Below are 21,659 nucleotides of genomic sequence, written 5' to 3'. Positions count from 1 at the left end.
CGAATATGTAATCACTCTCGTCTGTCCTGCTGTTACAGCACATGGGCCTTCGTCTCGATTGTCGTCTTTCTAGCAGAGCATCTGTCACGCCGGCCTGTGTGTTGGAGGAAGTGAGCTTTCACTTATCTGCCCCATTGCTTGTGTGTGATTTGGAGCAGTCAAGTACCTTAAAAGGATTATTTTATTTTATTTTATTTTACATGCATATATTTATATTCAATTTTTTAAAAATAAATAGACATATTTGAAAAATATAAACAACATTTTTTTCTTAAATGTATACATGCATGTGTATTTATATATACATAATAAATATACATAATACATACACATTATAATATGTAAACAAAAGCCTTTATTTTGGATGTGATTAATCGTGACTAATCGTTTGACAGCACTAATTATATTTATATTATATTATATTATATTATATTATATTATATTATATTATATTATATTATATTATATTATATTATATTATATTATATTATACACTACTGTTGGAAGGTTGTGTTTGTAAGAAGTCTCACCAAGGCTGCATTTATTTGATCATAAAAACAGTTAAATTGTAAAACGTAATTACAATTTCAAATAAATATTTTATATTTTAATATATTTTATAACATTAATTTATCTGATGCAAAGCTGAATTTTCCGCATCATTACTCCAGTCACATGATCCTTCAGAAATCATTCTAATATACTGATTTGCTGATCAAGAAACATTTTTTCGTTATTATTATCAGTGTGGAAAACAGTTGTGCTGCTTAATATTTTGGAATCCGTGATGCATTATTTATATTTTTAGTAAATAAATTAATTAGCAAACAATTAAAATTAAAGCATTTATTTGAAATCGAAATCTTTGGTAACATTTTACTGTCACCTTGGATTTAATAAATTCATGCTGAATAAAAGTAGTTATTTCTTACAAAATTAATGAATTACTCATAGTAGTTGACACATTGAAACAACTATTAAAACATTATGAAATAAGTTTAAAGTCTGCATATTTTTTGTTAAAAAATATTTTAAAATATATAATTGTTTTAATACTAAACTGTCTGTAGGCTATATTTGTTTTTCTTTCTTAGTGTTTAAATCTAAGGCTATTTTTAAAAAGCAGAATGAACCGGTAATATTATTAAATTGGTAAATATCTAAAAAAAATATTGTATTAATATCTCAGTTTAACACATTAACTTTGACAGACCTTATTATGAGTTAGCAAAAAGTTAGCGTTTGGCTTAGTTTTCCATCAACTTTTTTTTAATAATTATAAAAAGAATTGTGTATTTAAATGTAAAATTAAGAATTTTTTTTTTTTTTTACTGAAAATCTTACCCTTCGTGTTTGGAATATGTGCAAGCGTGACTAAAATTTGGTGTTTGAGCGACGTATGGTTTGAAGCGATGCTAGGCTGAGTACATGACAGATTTTTCATCTATCCCTTCAACTCAAATCTGTCAGATCAGCACTCTTGTAAAGTTAAGAGAAAAAAATGTAAGCGGTTCCCTAATGCGAGGCATTCAAAGCATAGAGAAGGGGGCAGGCATCAAGGGTTTTGAAGGGTTTCCTTTATACTTGTCTTAGCAAGATGTAATGCATGTGCTGATGTTGTGCTTCTTACACATACGCTATTACAGTAACAATGAATCTGAACAAATGAGTCAGTGCCTCAGAGTCAGTCCGAATTAGAGGCGTTCAGCAGATGAATGTATAGCTGCCGGTTTGCTCTTGCTGTCTAGAAGGAATAAGTCTGACAAGCCATATATTTGCAGGCTAAGAAAGGAGTTTCCAGTGTACCTTCCCACCTCTTTCTCATATTTGTTTCATCAGTCAAGAGGCGGTTCTCTGTTGTAAATCAGAGCGCATCTGAAAAACTGAACAGTCCCATTGGAACCACATTGATGGTCTAGAAATATAGTCCAGCATGCATTTGCATTGGTAAGCCCGTCTCTGATGGGTAATTGATTGAAGTCTGATATATTAAATGTGGCCCTACTGACACACTGACCTTAATGGATGTGGCTGCTGTCACCTCGGGCAATAAAGCACTTTCCATCTGTCCCCCAAATAGGCTCGGGACAGTCCTCGTCATGTGATGTGTCATTCCCTTTACATTAGCGAAATTATCAATGAAGACATTGTGGCCTTGTTTGTTTACAAGTCAGGGTAGAATTCATTATCGTCTTGTTTTGCCTGTCACAAGGTCTCGTGATACTGTGAAATGTTGTTTTTATCACTATATATGAAGACACTGAACTCGCTGTGCAATTTTTCTTTGAATTAAATGTTTGTATTGTATGTGACAGTGTGTTACATTTAAAAATCAATCGTTATAACCAATCAAACAAAAGTCATTAATTAAAATAAATCTGTATATTAGAGGAGAACTTAAGTTAAGAAAATTGAAATAAAAGTGAAATAAATTATTATTTAATATTTTATTAATATTTTAATATGTTATTTAATATTTACTAAAACTGAAATGTACATGAAATAAAGCTTAATATAAATATTAAAACACAAAAATACAAATGACAAAAGGACATAAAATTGCTAAAACCTCACCTTAATTTAAAATAGAAATGTAATATATTAAAATAAGTGCTCATTCAAAATATTAATAAATACTAGAACACTCAACTTTTTTTTTTTTATAAATAATGCTCTTTTTTTCCAGTCAAAATATGTAGACATTTTAAATCAAGATGCATTTGTAGTTGGTAAGCAAAATTACACAGGATATCTTGTTTTGTTTTAACATATCAAAAGGTATTGTGTTTCCTTTGAATTAAGTTGATTTTTAGATTTTGTCTTGTTTTAGGCGTGCATTTTGCCATTTCAGTTTTTCAGTTTCCTCCAATGTGTTACTTGCTATTTCTTGATCATTTTTTTATTTTATTTTTTTATTTTTTTGTGAAATTTAGCAATTTCTGAGTGAAAATTGATTCTACACACAATGTTTTGTAGGGTATATAAATAATACTAAAATAGCACTGGTATGCATGTGGCACACACTGTAGTGTCACATTCATAAGTGCGGTTTAATGGCCTCTGTAGGCAGTAACAGGCGGTAGAGGGGCCATATTAACACATCTCTTGGGACGCTTCCACAGATGGTCCTTTTGAAATCGTTTTATGTAAATAACAGCACTGTACAGTAGGACACAGTGACACACACACACACACCTCCCCCTAGAGCCGTAAGTGAGATCTGTGGTCACTTCCATTATTTACCATGTGAATATTTCATGGTGACATCAGTGTTCTGGACGGCCCATGCTGCCAGAGGGGCCCTGCTAATGAGGCACGACGCCCCTCTCAGCTGGTCGCCTCACAGCCAGATAAATCTCATGTCTCCTTTTTTCTTCTTTATGTCCCACCACAGCGTCTTTCTCTCGGATCCTTTCAGCGTTGTTGTAAGCATTTCACAACTAGGGTACATAATTAACCTTCATCCAAGTAAAAAAAGGGACAAAGAGCCCAGATTAGGGCATTCCCCCAGTCAGACAGAAAGTCTGTGTTTAGTGGTGCAGGCTAAGGCTTGAGTCAGTACTACTGGTGATCAGACTTAAAGTGAGGGATTTGAACCAACCGCTAATCCTGAGCTTTAGACTTCAGTGAGTAAATCATCTTGCACTATTTGTGCCATGGACATGAATAGCGCCTTTTTGTCCTATTGATTTTATTTATTATACTATACCCTAAAAGGTGCAATTCATGCATATAATATCTAATAAACCACTTCTGGGATGAGCATGTTTTTAATTTTCGTATTGAAATCAAGTCATATATATATATATATATATATATATATATATATATATATATATATATATATATATATATATATATATATATATATATATATATATATATATATATATATATATATATATATATATATATATATATTTAAATAAATAAATAAATAAATAAATAAATATATATATATAAATACAAGAACAAATACAAAATAAAATGAATAAGTTTTGCATAATATTGGATTGTTATTTAGAATTTCTATTTAAACTTGAATTTTTTCACATTTTTCTATTATTTTCATTTTTAAATTCTATTTGAACTATTTTTCAGCTTTATTCTATTTATAGTTTGAGAAAGGCAACATTTCTCATATCCATTAAAGTATTAATCTAAAATGTCATTTTTTTAGCTTTAAATTAATAAAAACATATTTTTAGTGCTGTCAAACGATTAATCGTGATTAATCGCATCCAAAATAAAAGTTTTTGTTTACATGATATATGTGTATGTGCTTTGTAAATTTAATGTCTATATAAATACACACAAATGTAAATACATGTAAATGTTTTTTTTATATATATATGCTGTTTGTGTGTGTATTTATATATACATAATGTATTTATATATACATAATAAATATACCCTGTATACACACATTATGTAAACTAAAACTTTTATTTTGGATGTGATTCATCGCGATTAATTGTTTGACAGCACTAATTATTTTTATCGTTTTAGTGCTAGTTAACAATGACACTTTTAATGATAAGACTGGGTCACACATGGGAAATGCCATGTTTGCTAAATATATACATACAATATACAAACAAAACAAAAATTGTGAAATTGTGACTCGCCACTCATGCCTTCTTCGGAAAAATCTCGTTTCCTCCTGTAATTTATTTTCAGATGCTTTTACGATGAATCTGCGGTTTATAACAACCCTGAACTGAATCAGTTATATGAATCTGATTTGTTGTGTGCTGCTCATTGAAGTTAATACACAAGAAAATACATCTTTCCTTTTTCTAATTGCAGTGAGGGGGTCTTCAAATGCCCAGAGGACCAGCTCCCACTGGATTACGCCAAGGTAATAATACACTCAGCACTAATCTCTCACAGATCAATCTCCCACAGTCATTCACATCCCTTTAGTGTACAGTGGAGTTACAGGGGCCAAGTACAACTTTTCTTGAGTGACTCTGCGAGAATGAAAGAAATGCTAAAATGTCAACAATAGCAGGCTACGTTTGTGAGTAAGGGGGCACTGGCTGGGCACTGGCTGCCCCGGGCCCGGGCGCTCGGCCCTCTTCCACGCTTCTCAAACCACCCGAGAAATCAAACTAATAAACTACCACTGGCCACTCTTTTCCCTGGGAATGTCCAAAAGAAGGAAGGAAGAGACAGAGATGACACATAGATTAGTTTGGAATATGACAGAATATTTTTGATGTTGCTTTAATGCGGCAGTGTGGTCTTTCTGCATCACTAAACAGAATATTTATAAATGTATAAATAACAGTCCTGAGATGTTTGGACAAATGTATTCATTTGAACCTAGTTTATGCTGGAAATCATTTTTAATTATTTAGCGTTGTTATTCATATTATTTAAACTGCTATAAATGCAGTCATTTACATGGCATGTGCAAAAAGTTAAATATAACATTTCCATAAATCCATAAAATGTTTTCTGAAAATGAAATGAACAGAAAAATGAAGATCTGAAAATATAAAAAAGTGTGTATAGATATATGCAACACATTTTAAACCAGAGATCATGTACAGTCATTAAGCATTATTATACATTTTATTTACATTTCCATTAATATAATAATTTATATGGCAAATTATGCATAATGGGAAATTAAATGTCAATAAAGGAAAAAAACTAAATGTCCATAAAGTCCATAAAATGTTTTCTGAAACTGAAATGAACAGTTAGTTAATCAGTTTCAGCTAATCTGCACCACACCACATTAAAGAAGGAATTTCACCAAATCTTTAATTAAAGTATTGGCTAATTTTTCATCTTGATCTTTAGTTAATTAATCAGGTCGAGCTGGGAAAATGCCATAAGTGTCTGCGTTCATTAAAGAGACATTTTTCTCTTGCGCTGCTCTAGAGTCCTTAGCATGCTTTGCAGATTATGAGCATACCTTCAGTTTAACAACAGTGATTTTAAAGCTACTCAAAATCTGTGATTTAATTTTATTTTTTTTACTGGTGGGACGAGACCTACAATTCTCTGCATGTAATACAATGCAACTTAATCATATATAATTGAGCAATTAATCCAAATTTCAGCCCTATTACAGCCGTTCTTTTTTCAAACTCTTCTAACATCTGTCATCTTCTCCTGCAGTGTGTTTGACAGGCTTCTGTAAGAGCACATGCACAAAGTTAAACCTGTTCTGTGTTGGAAAGAGCTTTAGCACACTAATCCGTTGAAGCTGTGATTTGCATGAAGTCGGCGGGATAATTCTCCTCATCCTGGAAAGCCTGGAGTGCCACAAGAGTGTCTGATGCTCATGAGGCCTGATTGCACAAACAGTCATTTTAAAGACCTGACAGCCGCCCATAGATTACCCATCCACCTCCGCAGGACTGCTCTTCAGTACCTGTCTTTGCCTGTTTGAGGTTGGGTTCACCCCACGTCTCATGTTTCAAAACTATATTGTTCAAACGTTCGGGGTCAGTACGATTTCTAATTTTTTATTCAGAAAGGATGCATTAAATTGATCAAAAGTGACTCTGAAGACATTTATAATGTTACGAAAGATTATATTTCATATAAATGCTGTACTTTTGGGCTTTCCATTTATCAAAGATTCCTGATAAAAAAAATGCATCATAGTTTCAACATAAAAATTAAATAAAAAAATTAATTAAACTTTTATGATTCAGCATATTAGAATAGTTTTTAAAGGATCACATGACACTGAAGATTGGAGTAATGATGTCGACAATTCAGTTTTACCATCACAGGGATAATATAAAAAAATATAAATAATTATAATTTATACATTAATTAATTTATAATTTATACATCTAAAATCTAATATAATATAAAAATATAATACTTTAGTAAAATATATAAAAATAGAAAACAGTTATTTTAGATTGTAATAACGTCACAATATATCAGTTTTAGTGTATTTTTAATAAAAGAAATGCAGGTTTGGTGGGTATAAGAGACGTATTTTAAAAACGTTTGAATGCTAAGGAAATTTATGGCAGTACATTTAAGATGCAAATTCGGTTTATGCTTCTTAAGAGAATAATATCTCTAACAAACTTCTAAGATAATTGATGCAAAATATAGTTAATAGAAAATAATACATTTTTACATTTTATTATTACAATATTGCAGTTCCTTTAGGTGTTTCCATGCAGAATAACTTTTTGAACAACTGTTAAGCACACTTCCATAATGTACTTAAAGTGCTCTATTTTCATGCACTTATTTTGCACTTAATATACTAAAAATTATTCTTTAGTACTTCTTAAGATCATTTTAAGAACATCTAAGGGTACTCAACTGTGCTATTTTAAGACACCATGAATATAACCTAAAATATGCTTTAACATATTAGCTCTGTATTAAAAAAAATATTTAGTTTTCACTTGAGTGTACTAGTGTATGCAAAAAACAAACAACAACAAAAAAAAATTCCATGCAGATTTTATATGCAATATTCCAAATTGTGCATACAATTATGTGGATTTGGAACCATATTATTAACAGTGACAAAGCTGATCAGCATGAGACCGTTACTTTCTTGTTATTGTCGAATCAACACAATAACAAGTGGAAGTGATGTCACTGATCTGCCACTTGATAAAGTTTGGATATTGCAGTCAACTAGGGATGCCAACTAGCAACCATTCTTTATATAATTTTTTTTATTTTATTTTTTTATCTACAAATCTTTCATAAATTCTAAGTCGTTGTGTACGGCAGGATAGCACGGTTGGGAGAGTTGATCTTAGTGTGGCAGAAAGTCTGTCAATGAAAATGAATTAGAGTGTTGGGAGGGTGAGGGGAACGGCTCCATATGGGACTACATGGGGGGGGTGAACGGCCGTGTCTGCAGTGCTGTCGTAACGGTGCAGATCTGTGTGTGTATGTAAATCCTGCAGGCAGGGGATTTGGGCTGATTGGATGGAGGAGTGTCTCATCCTTCATCGACTTTATGGATGAAGGGAAGATGCAATAGCCTCTGGATCTAACGTACACACACAGACGCACGTGTACACACAGTTTCACACGGCTCTAGTTGAGGTCATCCATCACCGTGCAATTGAATTTGATCATACAGCAGTGTATTTGTGTTTTTGACAAAGCATTTTTTTTTTCCCAGTCTTTCATAATTCATTTTACTTTCTTTTTTCTTTTTCATGACTTTGCATATTTTTTTCTTTTTCTTGGAATAATATAAAATAAATGAAAATATAAAATATGTGACTATGATTTAATGCATTTGAAACTTTTTGGTCAGTTTACGTTTATCAGATACTCCGATTATTGATGATTAAGGTATACATTTCATTTGAAAGAGATGTTTATTAAAAATGTATATTGATTATGGCTTATGATCAACTGATGGAAAAGAGCATTAGAACTAGCTGTGTATCTTGAATTGACATGTTTTTAGAGAAAAATTGCAGTCTAGCACTTGAAACCAGCCATATCATGCAAATGTTTGTGGGAGTGTTTGGGTCATTATATAATTTTGCATATTTTTTAATTACCGAATCAGGCACTAAAGCAATTGAAATAATTCATTATTTGTGAATTTCCCCCACTGTGTCAGTATTGAACAATAAAAAGTATCTACCTCAGGCAAATATTATTAGCATTATTGTTATTATTTAGCATTTTAGTTTCTATGCAACATTATTGATATCCTAAAATCAGCACAAAAAAAGTGTATATTTTGAACCTTATTATTAAAAAGTGTCTGTACTGACTCAAATTTTCTGTCAAAATCACAAAAACTGGTTGTGACTGTAATGTATGCAATAAATAAAAAAATTAATATGCGACTAAATCAGTTTCCATCCCGATTAAACAATGCTTCTCGGAAAAATGGCACAAAATAAAAATCTGTTTAAAGTACTGATGGAAATTTATCTACCTTAATGCAATATACGTATCATTATTATTATTAGTAGTAGTATTAGTAATCTGCATTTTGGTTTCTGTGCAGAATTTCTGTGTGATTATCCCAAAATCTGCAAAAAAAAAAAAATTTTTACATTGTTGTCAAGTGTCAGAATTGACTCAAATTGTCCGTCAGAATCACTATGTGAAGATATCACAAAAAATGATGCAATTAAACATTTTGATGTAAACATTTGAACATTTTTGGTGTGAAATGTTATGAAAAACTCAGTAGTTATGCAATCAAAATGTCTTTTTGGTCAGTCATTGCTGTCATTTGCAAATACTCGAGTACTCACACCCACCCTTATATATGATGGGACGTTTGCTGTAATTATATCAACAGACAATCCCCTTTTAGTGTGGGAGAAGCCACAGGCGTATACTGTGTCTGAGTTAATAAGTGAACGCTTAAATCCAGACCTCTGTCCTGTCCTTGAGTGGTTAATATATGAGTGTGTTTGAAGAGAGGAGACAACACTGATTAATGTGTCCTTGGTGTAATGGTGTGTGTTAGATCTATCCTGACCCTGAGCTGGAGCAGCAGATACTGGCGCTGCCCATCCGCTGTATTCACAGTGAAGAGGGCTGCCGCTGGACCGGCCAGATGAAACAGCTACAGGTAATGATGCTTTATCATTTTTCTGATGCTTTTTAAAAATAGTAGTCTCCCTACATAGCTGCTGCTGTAGCAGTATTCTCTGCTAACTTGCATGTGATTTGTTTGAATGTGTTGTAGTTGCGTTAAAGGGATAAATCTGTCATTAACTCTTCCTCATGTCGTTCCAAACCTGAATGACTTGCTTTCTTCTGTTGAGCACCAAACAGTTGACTGTAGCCATTGACTTTGACAAAAAATACTATAGAAGTCAATGGGTACCACCAGCTGTTTTGGGTGAACTAGATATATTTAGCCTTAAAATGGGAAATATGTCACTGTAAATATGAACTACAAAACATACTGTTTCTTTCCCAGGGCCACTTCTCAACCTGCGCCTTCAATGTGATCCCCTGTCCCAACCGCTGCTCCGTCAAGCTGACCCGCAGAGACCTGCCCGAGCATCTGCAGCACGACTGTCCCAAACGCAAGGTCAAGTGTGAGTTCTGCGGGAGCGAGTTCACAGGAGAGGCCTATGAGGTACTGCGGTCAAATCACGCACAAGACCGTTATTATAGAGCATTGCAGGAATGAGTCCTAATACCTCGAAAAGAGTTAGCATTGAAATAAGAAATGAGGTGTGTTCAACACAAGCTCATGTGTTTTAATACGACATAAAATACTATTATATTTTATCACTACAAAATGAATCTAATAATACCCCACTTGTGCTTATTTTAAGCTATTATGTGTCCTGAATATGACAGTTGCTAACATGCTAAGTGGCTAAATGGGACTGGTTGTTACATCTTGACTCTTTATTAATTATTCTAGATGAATCTTAACATCTATAAGTTTGTTGGAAGATTAATGTGACGTTGAAATCGTGACTGGTGTAGTTCTTTACAGCATTACTTTAGGTCTGGTGATTCTATTTAGACTTGTGGTGTTCATTTCTAAAGACTGTCTTGATGAACAAAATGTGAAAGAAACATAAACTTTTGTTGGTCTTATTTTTCTGCCAATGGAATAATCTTAACTGGCTTTTTTTTAAAGGGGGGAACCTGTTAACTTAATCTCTGCAGCATTAGCATATTAGCAGAGATGTGCTAGCTTCTTATTTGATTATTGTCAGTTTGGGCTCTGTAAAAAGGATTGATACGTGAAGAAAGAGGCTTGTGTGTATCAGCGTGCTGTAATTCTAAAATGTGTGAAGTCGTTATTAGCAAACTGGCAGCTTGATCTTGCAGTTGTTTGCTAATATGATGGCACTCCTATTTTTACAATTCAAACTAATACTAATAGAAACCTCAAAATGTATAAAATGCCTTTTTATTGCATTTTATGGGAATATTCCTGTTGTGTTTTGTGGGTAGGCTGCAAAATTGCACTAAATTGTTGCAGTTTATGATTAGAGAACCACTTTATTTGCAATTTACTGCTTTTTAACAAGTGGTGTTTTGCCTCATGAAAGTGCTTGCAAGGCAGATATGATATTACACAAACATTCTTGTAAAAGCTAGAATAAATTACATGACTTTTGCCCTAGTTTCAGTCTGGGCAAGTCAAAAACAGTCTGCAGATTTTGGCCAGTCAGAAATCACAGATTTAATAGATAATCGCATAGTAGGCAAAGTAGTAAACAGTTCTTAAAAGAACCATTTTTCTTAGAGTGAAGAACTTTTTCCACTATAAAGAGCCTTTTGCACAAAGAAGAGGCTCCATGAATATTTAAGGTTTTCATGGAAGCATAGATGCCAATAAAGAACCTTTATTTTACCATTTTAAAGTCTGTGTCAGGATGATGGCTCATGGTTCAGTAGACAGAAAAAGATCTAGATGAGTGTCAGCAGCAAAGCAGATCTGATGCTTCCAACTCAGTTATGCAGAACCTAAAGTAGCCTAAAACATGTTCTTTTCCTGCTTTGCATGCAGTCATTTTATCTTCAGGAAATGCATATCTAGTTTCTTTTGTTCTTCTGACATCTCCATCTCCTTTCGTGTCCCTCAGAACCACCAGGGCATCTGTCCGCAGGAGAGCGTGTACTGCGAGAACAAGTGTGGCGCAAGAATGATGAGGAAACTATTATCCCAGCACACCATGACAGAATGTCCCAAACGCACGCAGCCCTGCAAGTACTGCGGCAAAGAGTTTGTCTACGACACCATCCAGGTGAGTGACACGGCACAGCAAACCTCTACACCCAAATTATTCAGTGCTCTCTCTGACTTAGACTGTGACAGCCTTCAGCCGTGGCCCTGCATCTGTAGCCAAGAAAGAAATGGATGCAAATAGTGTTTGTTTGTTGGTTTTTTAATGCGCCTGTCCAGCGTCGGGTGTGTATGGAACAGTAACCGCTCAGTGGTAAATTAAAGGGGTTTTGAGGCTGCACAGGGTGGGATGGCAGTGGGCCTGTGACTACATAAATGCTGGCTTTCATAGTAGATTCTGGGTTTGGTGCCAACCACAGCTTGGGCTGGCCTAGCTTCTTTTTATAACACCTGCATTCACACACATAGAGGTATACATCCTGAGAACACTGTGAGATTCAGCTGCCTGGAGAAGGCACACACTCCCTATTCCAAAGCTTAGAGTGTACAGCTGTCATGGAACCTCATTTGTGACCAATCTGAAGCGCTCCGCCAGAGAGACTAGACTTAATTTCAGTGGATTCTGATGTTAGCAGATCAGTAGCCTACTAAGCATTAAATGCATAGCACACTAATATTTTTCTAAATAAACTAAATTACACTGAATAGGTGCTGCAAGATTCATTGAAATTAAACCATGGTGCTATGTGCCATTATTAGATCTGAAGGTTGCAGTTTTATTAAATAAATACAAACACTGTGCGTGTTTCTGAGTGAGTTGCAAGCAGCTCATGATCTGGTGTTTTCAGTGTTTCAGAGCAGCTTGGTTTACAGTACATTCTGCGCCGCATACACTCTTTGTATCTGCTGTAAGTTTGGGTCACTTATAACGTGCATTTGGAAATACAACATGAGCCAACCATCTTTGCAAACTTATAATGAGAAGAATTGCTTATAAACCTCTATTATTGATTTGATTTATTAAAAGCGCAATGGTCTACAATTTGAAAATGCAGAAATTGAGAGCCATGAACATTAGCATTGTTTGGTTTTACTGTAAAAAAAAAATTATACTTATTATTGGATAGATTTTCTTAAATATTTTAATATTTTACAGTGGAATATTACAACAGTTTAGTAATTAATTTGTTTATTTTTAGTAGTAATTATTATTTTAGTCATATTGATATATAATCACAAAATTCTGGTCAAAATTGTTCAGCCTTACAAACAAGTACAGCAAATCTGCTTTTTTTTTTTTTTTTATCATATTTTCACAATTACATTTTTAATCAGAAATATTTCACAATTGCCAAAACTGTATTTTCCCCAAAATCATGCAGCCTCAACACTGAACTATATTCATTGGGGCTTTTTAGTGTCAAATCAACAATCTGTGTATTTTGGTTTGTAATTATACATTTTTTTTATTATTAATTAATTTGTAATAATGTGCACAATGCATTAAATGGCTTTACAATTTGGCTGAAATGAGGGATCATAGGAGGTGGCATAATTTAGTAGCCTACCTTTTTGATTATGCTACATGTTATAAACGTAGGCACCCGTAGGTTGAAACAGAAACTGGGTTAATTTCCTCTTATGGAGGAGGATTCAGGATTCATGCTTTTTAATGCATCATTTCTTACTTTATGACTAATATTTGACATACGCTTTAATCCAAAGCCTAAATAAATATTTATCAGTGCGTGTTTCCTGGGAACTGAACCCATGACTTTGGTGTTGCTAGTGTCACGCTCCAGCAGCTACAGGAACACGAGCGCAGCGACTCTTATAGATGATCTCATGATGATTTTATGAATCCATGCATATTTTAGTTCTCACGCCTCAGTGCTCAAGCTGTTATTGCTCCAGAAATCACAGCTCAACCTACAGATTCACGTCAATGCTGACTGTTGCCTTTCATCCCTCAGAACCACCAGTTCCACTGCCCTCGCTTTCCCGTGCAGTGTCCTAATCAGTGCGGCACCCCGAACATCGCACGTGAGGATCTGCCCAACCATGTGAAGGAGAGCTGTGGCAGTGCGCTGGTCCTTTGCCCCTTCAAGGATGCCGGCTGCAAACACAGAGTGAGTCCTGCGCTGTAACTTGACTGAATTCCTGTGCTGCCTGATCCAGTTTTCCTTTCTCCACACCTAGAAAAATTGTGTCTGTGTCAGTAAAAATTTATTTGAAGCTTATTAAATTTATGCATTTAGCAGACGCTTTTATCCAAAGCTACTTACAGTGCATTCAGGCTATCAATTTTTATCTATCATGTGATCCCGGGGAATCGAACCCCCAACCTTGCCCTTGACAAGCACAATGCGCTACCAATTGAGCTACAGGAACACTATAGTAGAAGACTCTTTTTAAGGATGGGATGTCTGCTATGAGATTTCATCTTTGCTAGTTTTTGAGATTAATGGAGTTTGGGGAAATAAGTTTCATGCATTTTGCATGAGTTTTTGCATCAAGAGTTTTTATATATATATATATATATATATATATATATATATATATATATATATATATATATATATATATATATATATATATAATTAATAAAACTATGAATTAGTTACTTTTAAATGGACAAATAAGTCAATATTTAAAACTGTTGTTAAATTTACAGTGTTTAAAAACTTAAACTAATAAATATTTTGATTTATTTACATTTTTACTTTTTAACTAATAAATTGAAAGATTTAAATGTAACAGTAATGATAAATAAATCATTTTTTTAAATAAATATATATATTTTCAACTGTTTATATAATTAAAAATGTAGTTAAATGTGACCGTAAAATAATTTTAAAATGATAAAAACAGTAAAAGATTAATGAATCACTTTTCAAAAATATTTAAAATGTTTATTTCATATTTAGAATGGTTTATTTAATAGTCAAAAAGTATATTCTCAATTTATTTGTTATATTTGGCTACATTTCAACAGAAATTAAATAATAGTTTAAACATCTGTTTATTTATCAATTTGAAAAGTGATTCATTTACTTATTTACATTTTTTTCATAAATACATTTAACAATGTATGTAAAAAAATAATAACAGTAAATAATTAATCACTCTTCAAATTGGCAAATAAACAGACATGGTTTATTTAAAAACAGAATGTTGCATTTTTAAAAAAAATCAATTTATTTGTTCTTAAGTTACCTAAACATGGATTTAAAAATAGTTTGTATTAAAAATTAAAAATAATTGTCATTTAAAAAATATATATATTTATTTACAATTATAATTTTCAAATTATCACACTGATACATTAAAACAATAAGCCCCAAGAAGCCGTGGTTTACAGTGAATTTATAACAGCTAAGTTGTTAGGCACGACACAAAGCAGGGCTTAATGCTTTTATAAAACGGTTTATTCCATATATGTAGTAAGGTTCACAGAATAAAACAGAACAAATAAAGTGTAATGATATAAATAAAAACAGTATTATTCCACCAAATAATGTAGTTCCTTAGAAATAATTGTTGTTACAACAAAGTGGTGGCCAAGCAACACACATAAGTAAACAAAGTTGTATGTTTGTATTGTAATTAACAATGGTTTCGAACGCGGGTCAACCAATCAGAATCAAGGACCGGAACCATCCGTTTTATAATGAATTATTGATACCTTGATTTGTGTCAAATAAAGTACGATTTCTATAATGCAAATCAAGGTCTATAGTTATGCTTATAGAGTCATATTGATAAAAAAATGCCAAGTGAATTCACACTGTGCTTCTGTGCTCTGGTTTCTAGTGCCCAAAGATGGCAGTTGGAAGACACCTGGAAGAGAGCACAAAGTCCCACCTGACTATGATGTGTAGTCTAGTGGGACGGCAGCGGCAGGAAATCATGGAGCTGAGACGTGAAATGGAGGAGCTGTCGGTGAGTCATGACGGCGTTCTCATCTGGAAACTGACCGACTACTCGCGCAAGCTTCAGGAGGCCAAACTGCGCAACAACCACGAATTCTTCAGCCCGCCCTTCTACACGCACCGCTACGGCTACAAGCTCCAGGTGTCCGCCTTCCTAAACGGCAACGGCAGCGGCGAAGGCTCGCATCTGTCCATTTACATCCGCGTGCTGCCCGGCGAGTACGACAACCTTTTGGAGTGGCCCTTCTCCTACAAGGTCACCTTCTCCATTTTGGACCAGAGCGACCCGTCACTGTCCAAACCTCAGCATATCACGGAGACCTTCAACCCTGATCCCAACTGGAAGAACTTCCAGAAACCGTGCAGCAGCCGAAACTCGCTTGACGAGAGCACGCTGGGCTTCGGCTACCCCAAGTTTATCTCACACGAGGAGATCAAGAAAAGGAACTACATCCGCGACAACTCCATCTTCCTCAAAGCTTCCATAGAGATCCCGCAAAAAATCATGGCCTGAGGCTGTGCAAGTGACCATTTTTCTTGAAGTACGTCTTTGTGGACCCTTTTTCCTGTCAGAAACTCTGCCGAAAGACTCAAAGAGCCGAGAGAGCCAAGCTCGTCTGTCTGGTTATTCGACTGGGACCCAAGTAGAAGTGTTTTCGCAAAGTCATCACTTTTGGATTTGCTTTCTAACACTCTCTTCCTCAATCTACAGCAATGCCTTTGGACATTCAGTAGTGCCTAGAACATTTACTTTTTAAATGTTATTTTTAAAGCACGATTTATGTTATTTCTCTCACAGATGTCAAGTAAACGATGGAAGCGGACTGCGAAAGGCTATTCGTAAGCTTTGCACTTTGAGAATGTTCTTCGGAGCTCTCTGGCATTCAGCGTACTACACACATTAACCCTCTTTTTACCCTTTTGTGTACACGCATTTGCCCGCCATCGGTCCTTGAAAAGAAACTCAATGGAACTTTTTCCAGTTAAACTAGTTTTGCGTAAACTAACAACAACAGCTGTGAACTAAATGTAGCTTAACTCGCTCTAGCTGTTCGAGACTTGTTCGGTGCATTGTAGTATTTGATAAGTCAACATAAGGACCGACTCCGAGGTGCTAAGTTTTGTCGTTAATGTACGATGGAAAATAAAGATCACGCACTCCGGTTCGGATCGAAAGCCATGTGAGAGGTTGTTTACATTCAGTGTGTGAGGATCTACGACGCGAACCAGTTTTTTTTTTTTTTTTTTTTTGTACTGTAACCTGTATTCTTAACCAGCGTGTGAGGGCTTGTTGCGTTTTGACAGACGGACGAGCGAAAGGAACCAAATCTTTTTTATATGTGAAAAAAATAAATGTGAGCAAACTATTTTGTGTCATAAACGGAGGGTGGTTTCGAATGTGAACTCTGGACTCACATGCTCAGTTGATTCTTTCTGTTCTTTGTCTTACTCTGGCTGATGATGAATAGAAAGGTGCATGCACTCGGGCGCCCCAAAGCGCGTCAAGTGCGAGGGCGTCGTATTCGAGTGACGCTGGTAGCCATGGTTGCCTGTTAAAGCAGCATGTGAACGAGAAAAGAGTTCTTCCATGTGCCTGAGGAAGATGAGCCTTGTGCAATATGGCTGCCATTGCTCTGTACAGACCAGAAGAGGACTTTGTCGATACTTATTATATATTATATGTGAATACTAATAAAAAAAATGCAAAAGCACATTCTTCTACACATTTAATCTCGCTACGATACCAGCTAATATTTTGCAAGGATTTTAAGAAAACCTGGAAAAAGAACAAACAAGACATTTTTTTGCAAAGATTCTGTATTTTACGAAGTACTTCAGATGTTTTTCTACAACACTTTTTTGGGCTGTACGTTGACGTTTTATGGACCCTTTTTATGTTTTTCCTCTGTGGCATTTGCTCAGTCATTTTGTTTTCGTCTGGTTTGGATTTGGCATATTATGTCTGTATTATTTCCTCTTGAGAAGTATTTATTTTAAAGCGCCATGGCATAAGCTTGAAAAGAAATGGTGCAGATGTTTTTATATGTTGATTTGATGATTGCTTGTCGAATATCACTTGAAATAAAACAATATCTACAAGATCTGGTGTCTATTTTTCTCAGTTTCTGTTTTTTGACTGTTGGCCATCTCAAAGTTTACATGGCCTGCAGTCGCAAATGTTTACCAGTCCCGCAGGAACCGCCCACAAGACCAGCGACACAAAGCTTTTGTAGAAGAAACAAACCACAGCTGACTGAAGAACAGCATATCCTCCAATTTAGTCTCAAACAAGTTCTTGTGAAACCTTACTGTCCATAGAGTAGAATCAAATAAAATGAAGTTCAGCCAATGTTCCCACGATTGTGGAAAATTTGGGGGAATAACCGAGTTGGGTCTGGAAAAGTAATAAAATGGAAACTTCTATTGTTAATATAATGTTTTCTAGTTGCAGTTAGCTTGGAAATATTGCATCAGCTGCTCCATTTGAGTGCAATCTCTATGAAATTATTTATTTATTTATTTTTTAATAGAAAGTATGATCACAAACAGCTAGAAAGTTTATGGAAATGCATTGGTGAAAAGGTGTGGAATCCATTTACAGCTACAGTTTGGCTGAAATGTCTCACAATGAAACAGCTTTCATTTCATTCACTCTATTTCCAAGCAGTTGTGACGAATGCCAAGTCTACACAAGATTTTTTATGGCTTTGTTTTACTCCAGTAAGTGAAAGGGGGCTGTATCTCATTACTACGCTCACATCACTGCTCCATGTGCTGATCTCCCCTGAGATGAAGCAGACACGTGCTCAACTTTGATGTTGTGCCGGAGGTTTTCTCTGGACTCTGTATGGGTGTATGGGAGGTTTTTGAGAAAAGAAGGCCTATAAAGGCATCTCAAGTCCTCCAAAGGAGAAAATATGTTCGATTTATTAAGACAGGCCAGCCCTGAAAATTCACTTGGAAAAACTATGTTGAGACTTTCAAGTTTGTTTGAAATTTGTGGTAGGGCAAATCTCACAAAACATGTCAAGTGGCATTGGTAAGATTTGTTTAAAGATTTTAATCTTTATAATAAAAACAATAATAAATTGTTTTTAGCTTCTCAAAAGTTCAAGATATTAATAATGTCTTTACAAGAGATTTATATTTCAAATAAAGGCTGTCCTTTTGGACCTTCTGTTCATCAAAGAATCAGAAAAAAATGGAATCATCATAAAAAAAAATCTATTATATATATATATGTACACACTTTAAATTTCTTTCAGACATGAATATGGGTATTTTTAATGTAAAATGTACAACTGAGAAATCATATTTACATATTTCTTCACATTATAACTGAAAGAGGGTATTGAGGGTGTTCTGAGTAAGTTTCTCCATCCATATCGTTTTCCACCACGGGGCTGAGCACAGAGTTATTTAAAGTTAACTGCAAGAAGCCAAAGCTGTACTGATGGCCCCTAAGTTTCCTGGCACAGGGAGTTCAAACAGCAGCTCCTCTAGGGCAGAGCTCAGTGAAAATAGTAATGTCTATTTACACATTATAGAACATCATACATGTTTCCCAGTCGGAGTGGAAAAGTCACGTGCGATGCAGACCCCGGCTACAGTGTGGCTCACTGATGAAATAAGTCAACAATACAGCCTGTCTCCCAAATTCAAGGACTGAACTCTGTTTGTGTTTCTTTTGGTATACTTAGGAAGCTGTCATATTGACATGCTTTACTCCTTTTCACAGAGCCAAAGATGCAGCAAGATGCAACTACGTATATTCATAAAAAATGTGAATGGTGCTTGTCTGTGAAATGTCACAAATGCATGTTCTGCATGGTTGTTAGGGTGTTGTTATGTGGTTGCTAAGGAGTGCTTTTTAGTATAGGCTATTGCTGTGCTGTTTCTATGCAAGGGTGTTCTGAATTGTTACTAGTTGTTTAAAGGGAGATTGACCTGATGCATGACATGCAGTATAATGCGCTCCATTCATCTCAATAACAGTAATGTTTTTATTGGACAGATTGTGTAATATGTAAATTAAGCATATCGGTGGAGTTTTATCTGCTTCCAAAAAGATGTGTTTTCAGAAGGGTCTGGGCTTGGGCGCTGTCTTTGGATGCTAAAACACTTTGAAATGGATGTTCAAATCACAAATGACGATAGCAGGGGGTCAAGAGCTCTTTCTATTCTACTCAGTTTCCCTTTCTCCATTTCTTTCTATCCTTCACTCAATGTATCTTTTTTTTTCTTTGCCAAAGGTGCCAGTCTTTACCAAGCACGTGAGAGTTTCCACTACCTCATATATAAACACACTCTGATGGAGGTGTTCATCTAAACAGAACAGTTCAATTCTCAATGTCTTTTGACACCAAATTGGAATTTTACAAGGCATAAATGTAAAACACTTTCAAAATAAATACATTAACAAATATTACACCAAATGTTGTCCAAACTGGGCTAAAAGAGTTCATTGGACAAACAGTTTAATATTAGAGAATGTTGCTGATATGTAAAGTGTTAATGTTAACACTCTGCAGCATGAGTAAAGTATGCTGTGATTGTAATAGAATTGCTGGTTTGGTTTATTCATGCTGTTGTTGTTTTGTTGGCGCTGTTAATTAGTTGTGTGTTGACGTTAAGAGCTCATCTTTTTATGTAATGATCTTTGCTGTTTGCACCGTTGTTGTGGCCCATGTGTCTATTTAAAACTGTCTTCGCTGTGCAAGTTGTTCTTGTCTTTAGAAGCAGAGTTCAGTTCATGTTATCTATATTAACCTGTGAGAATGCTAAAATAACATGAAAAGTGTTTTGCAGATTAAAACAGAAATTTCAAATAAATATATATTTTCTTTAATTGACAAGTTTATTTTTATTTTTATTATTTCTTTTTTATTTTATTTGGCTAAGAAATCAAATACACTGCTGGATAATAACCAATAATTTGTATTCTATAATATTTTTCTTATATTTTACTAATGACAATTTTATTATTTATTTATATACTACAAAGTCACAGCATAAGGCAGAATAGTTTATATAATGTAATAAATGAAAAGTCAGTTAGCCCTGCATTATTCATATACTTTATTTATTACCTGGAGATAACTTGAAAAACTCACATAAAATATTGTCATGATCGTGCATGTATTGTCTTCACGTTTCATCAGTCCAAAAGTTTCAGCAATAGTGGGATGCTTTTGTCCATATTAGGGATTTCCTGGCACGTCAAAAGTTACTTCTATGAGTCAAGTTTTGGACATTCTGCGCAAGAGCGCCCTCTGGCTTTGAGTATGAATGAAACATACAGTGCATGAGAGTGTTTAGTGCACCGTAATGTTCACATCGTTTTGGATGTGAATAAAACATCAGGTCATGCACAGAGTATCCTGTCTAGATTTATTCACACTGACTCTTGAAAATCTCTATGTGTGAACACACTTGCCCAAAAATAGTGTGAGAATTCACTTGTTTTTCACATGATCTGTGCATATTTCTCTTCAGATTCAGACAAGGAGACTTTTTCTCTGGACAAAGCAATACTATGGATAGCAGACTCATATTTTACCTGGAAGCAATGGTTTGAAGTTAAAAATGTCTTAATGATTGACTTGTTCAATATAAACACTCAGCTTTTTGACATTTTCACAAGACTTTACAGAAATTTCCAGAAAGTTCACTTAGGCAAGCTGTTTCGAACTCCTGAAACTTGGCCTGACATTGTTTGAAAAGACATCACACCAGTTCATTCTTTAATTTTCTTTAATTCTTTTATGATTCTTTTAATTTTTCAGGTATATCGGGATTTTAAAGGGATTTTTATTTTTCACTTTGCAGCATGCAAACTTTTTTGTTCACTAAAGCAGCATGCATACATTTACATTTGTTCTGCACAACATCTTTGACGTAAAAATACTGACAAAATGAGTAAAACTACAATATCCACTTAGTCCCATTAACATGACTCACTTTCTCTGTCTCTCTCTCTCAGATAAGAATAGACATTGACTCGTGATGTTTTATCCGCAAACAACAGCGTGATTACGCACTAATGTACAGCGATGCAGCTTTTGTGAAGGCTTTCACACAGGATTTCTGAGAGCAGACATCATGTCTTTTTCAGTAAGTTTGCGTCAGTCATGCTCTCT

General features: G+C 34.6%; 1 protein-coding gene across 1 annotated transcript in view; it reads left to right on the top strand.

The window, feature by feature from the left end:
* Nucleotides 1-17,619, top strand: part of traf4a (tnf receptor-associated factor 4a) — a 39,690-nt gene extending 22,071 nt beyond the window's left edge. Inside the window, exons 2-7 of the mRNA XM_059514703.1 lie at nt 4,810-4,861; nt 9,455-9,559; nt 9,914-10,075; nt 11,547-11,708; nt 13,561-13,716; nt 15,401-17,619. Coding sequence (XP_059370686.1) covers nt 4,810-4,861; nt 9,455-9,559; nt 9,914-10,075; nt 11,547-11,708; nt 13,561-13,716; nt 15,401-16,033 — 1,270 coding nt within the window. The 3' untranslated portion in view covers nt 16,034-17,619. The remainder of the gene's footprint in view (nt 1-4,809; nt 4,862-9,454; nt 9,560-9,913; nt 10,076-11,546; nt 11,709-13,560; nt 13,717-15,400) is intronic.
* The last annotated feature ends 4,040 nt before the right edge of the window (nt 17,620-21,659 follow it).

The sequence above is a fragment of the Carassius carassius genome, chromosome 28, assembly GCF_963082965.1.
Source record: "Carassius carassius chromosome 28, fCarCar2.1, whole genome shotgun sequence".
In the NCBI taxonomy this organism is placed as follows: domain Eukaryota; kingdom Metazoa; phylum Chordata; class Actinopteri; order Cypriniformes; family Cyprinidae; genus Carassius; species Carassius carassius.
The sequence above is the reverse complement of the archived record's forward strand: the minus strand, read 5'-3'. Positions and strand labels throughout refer to the sequence as shown.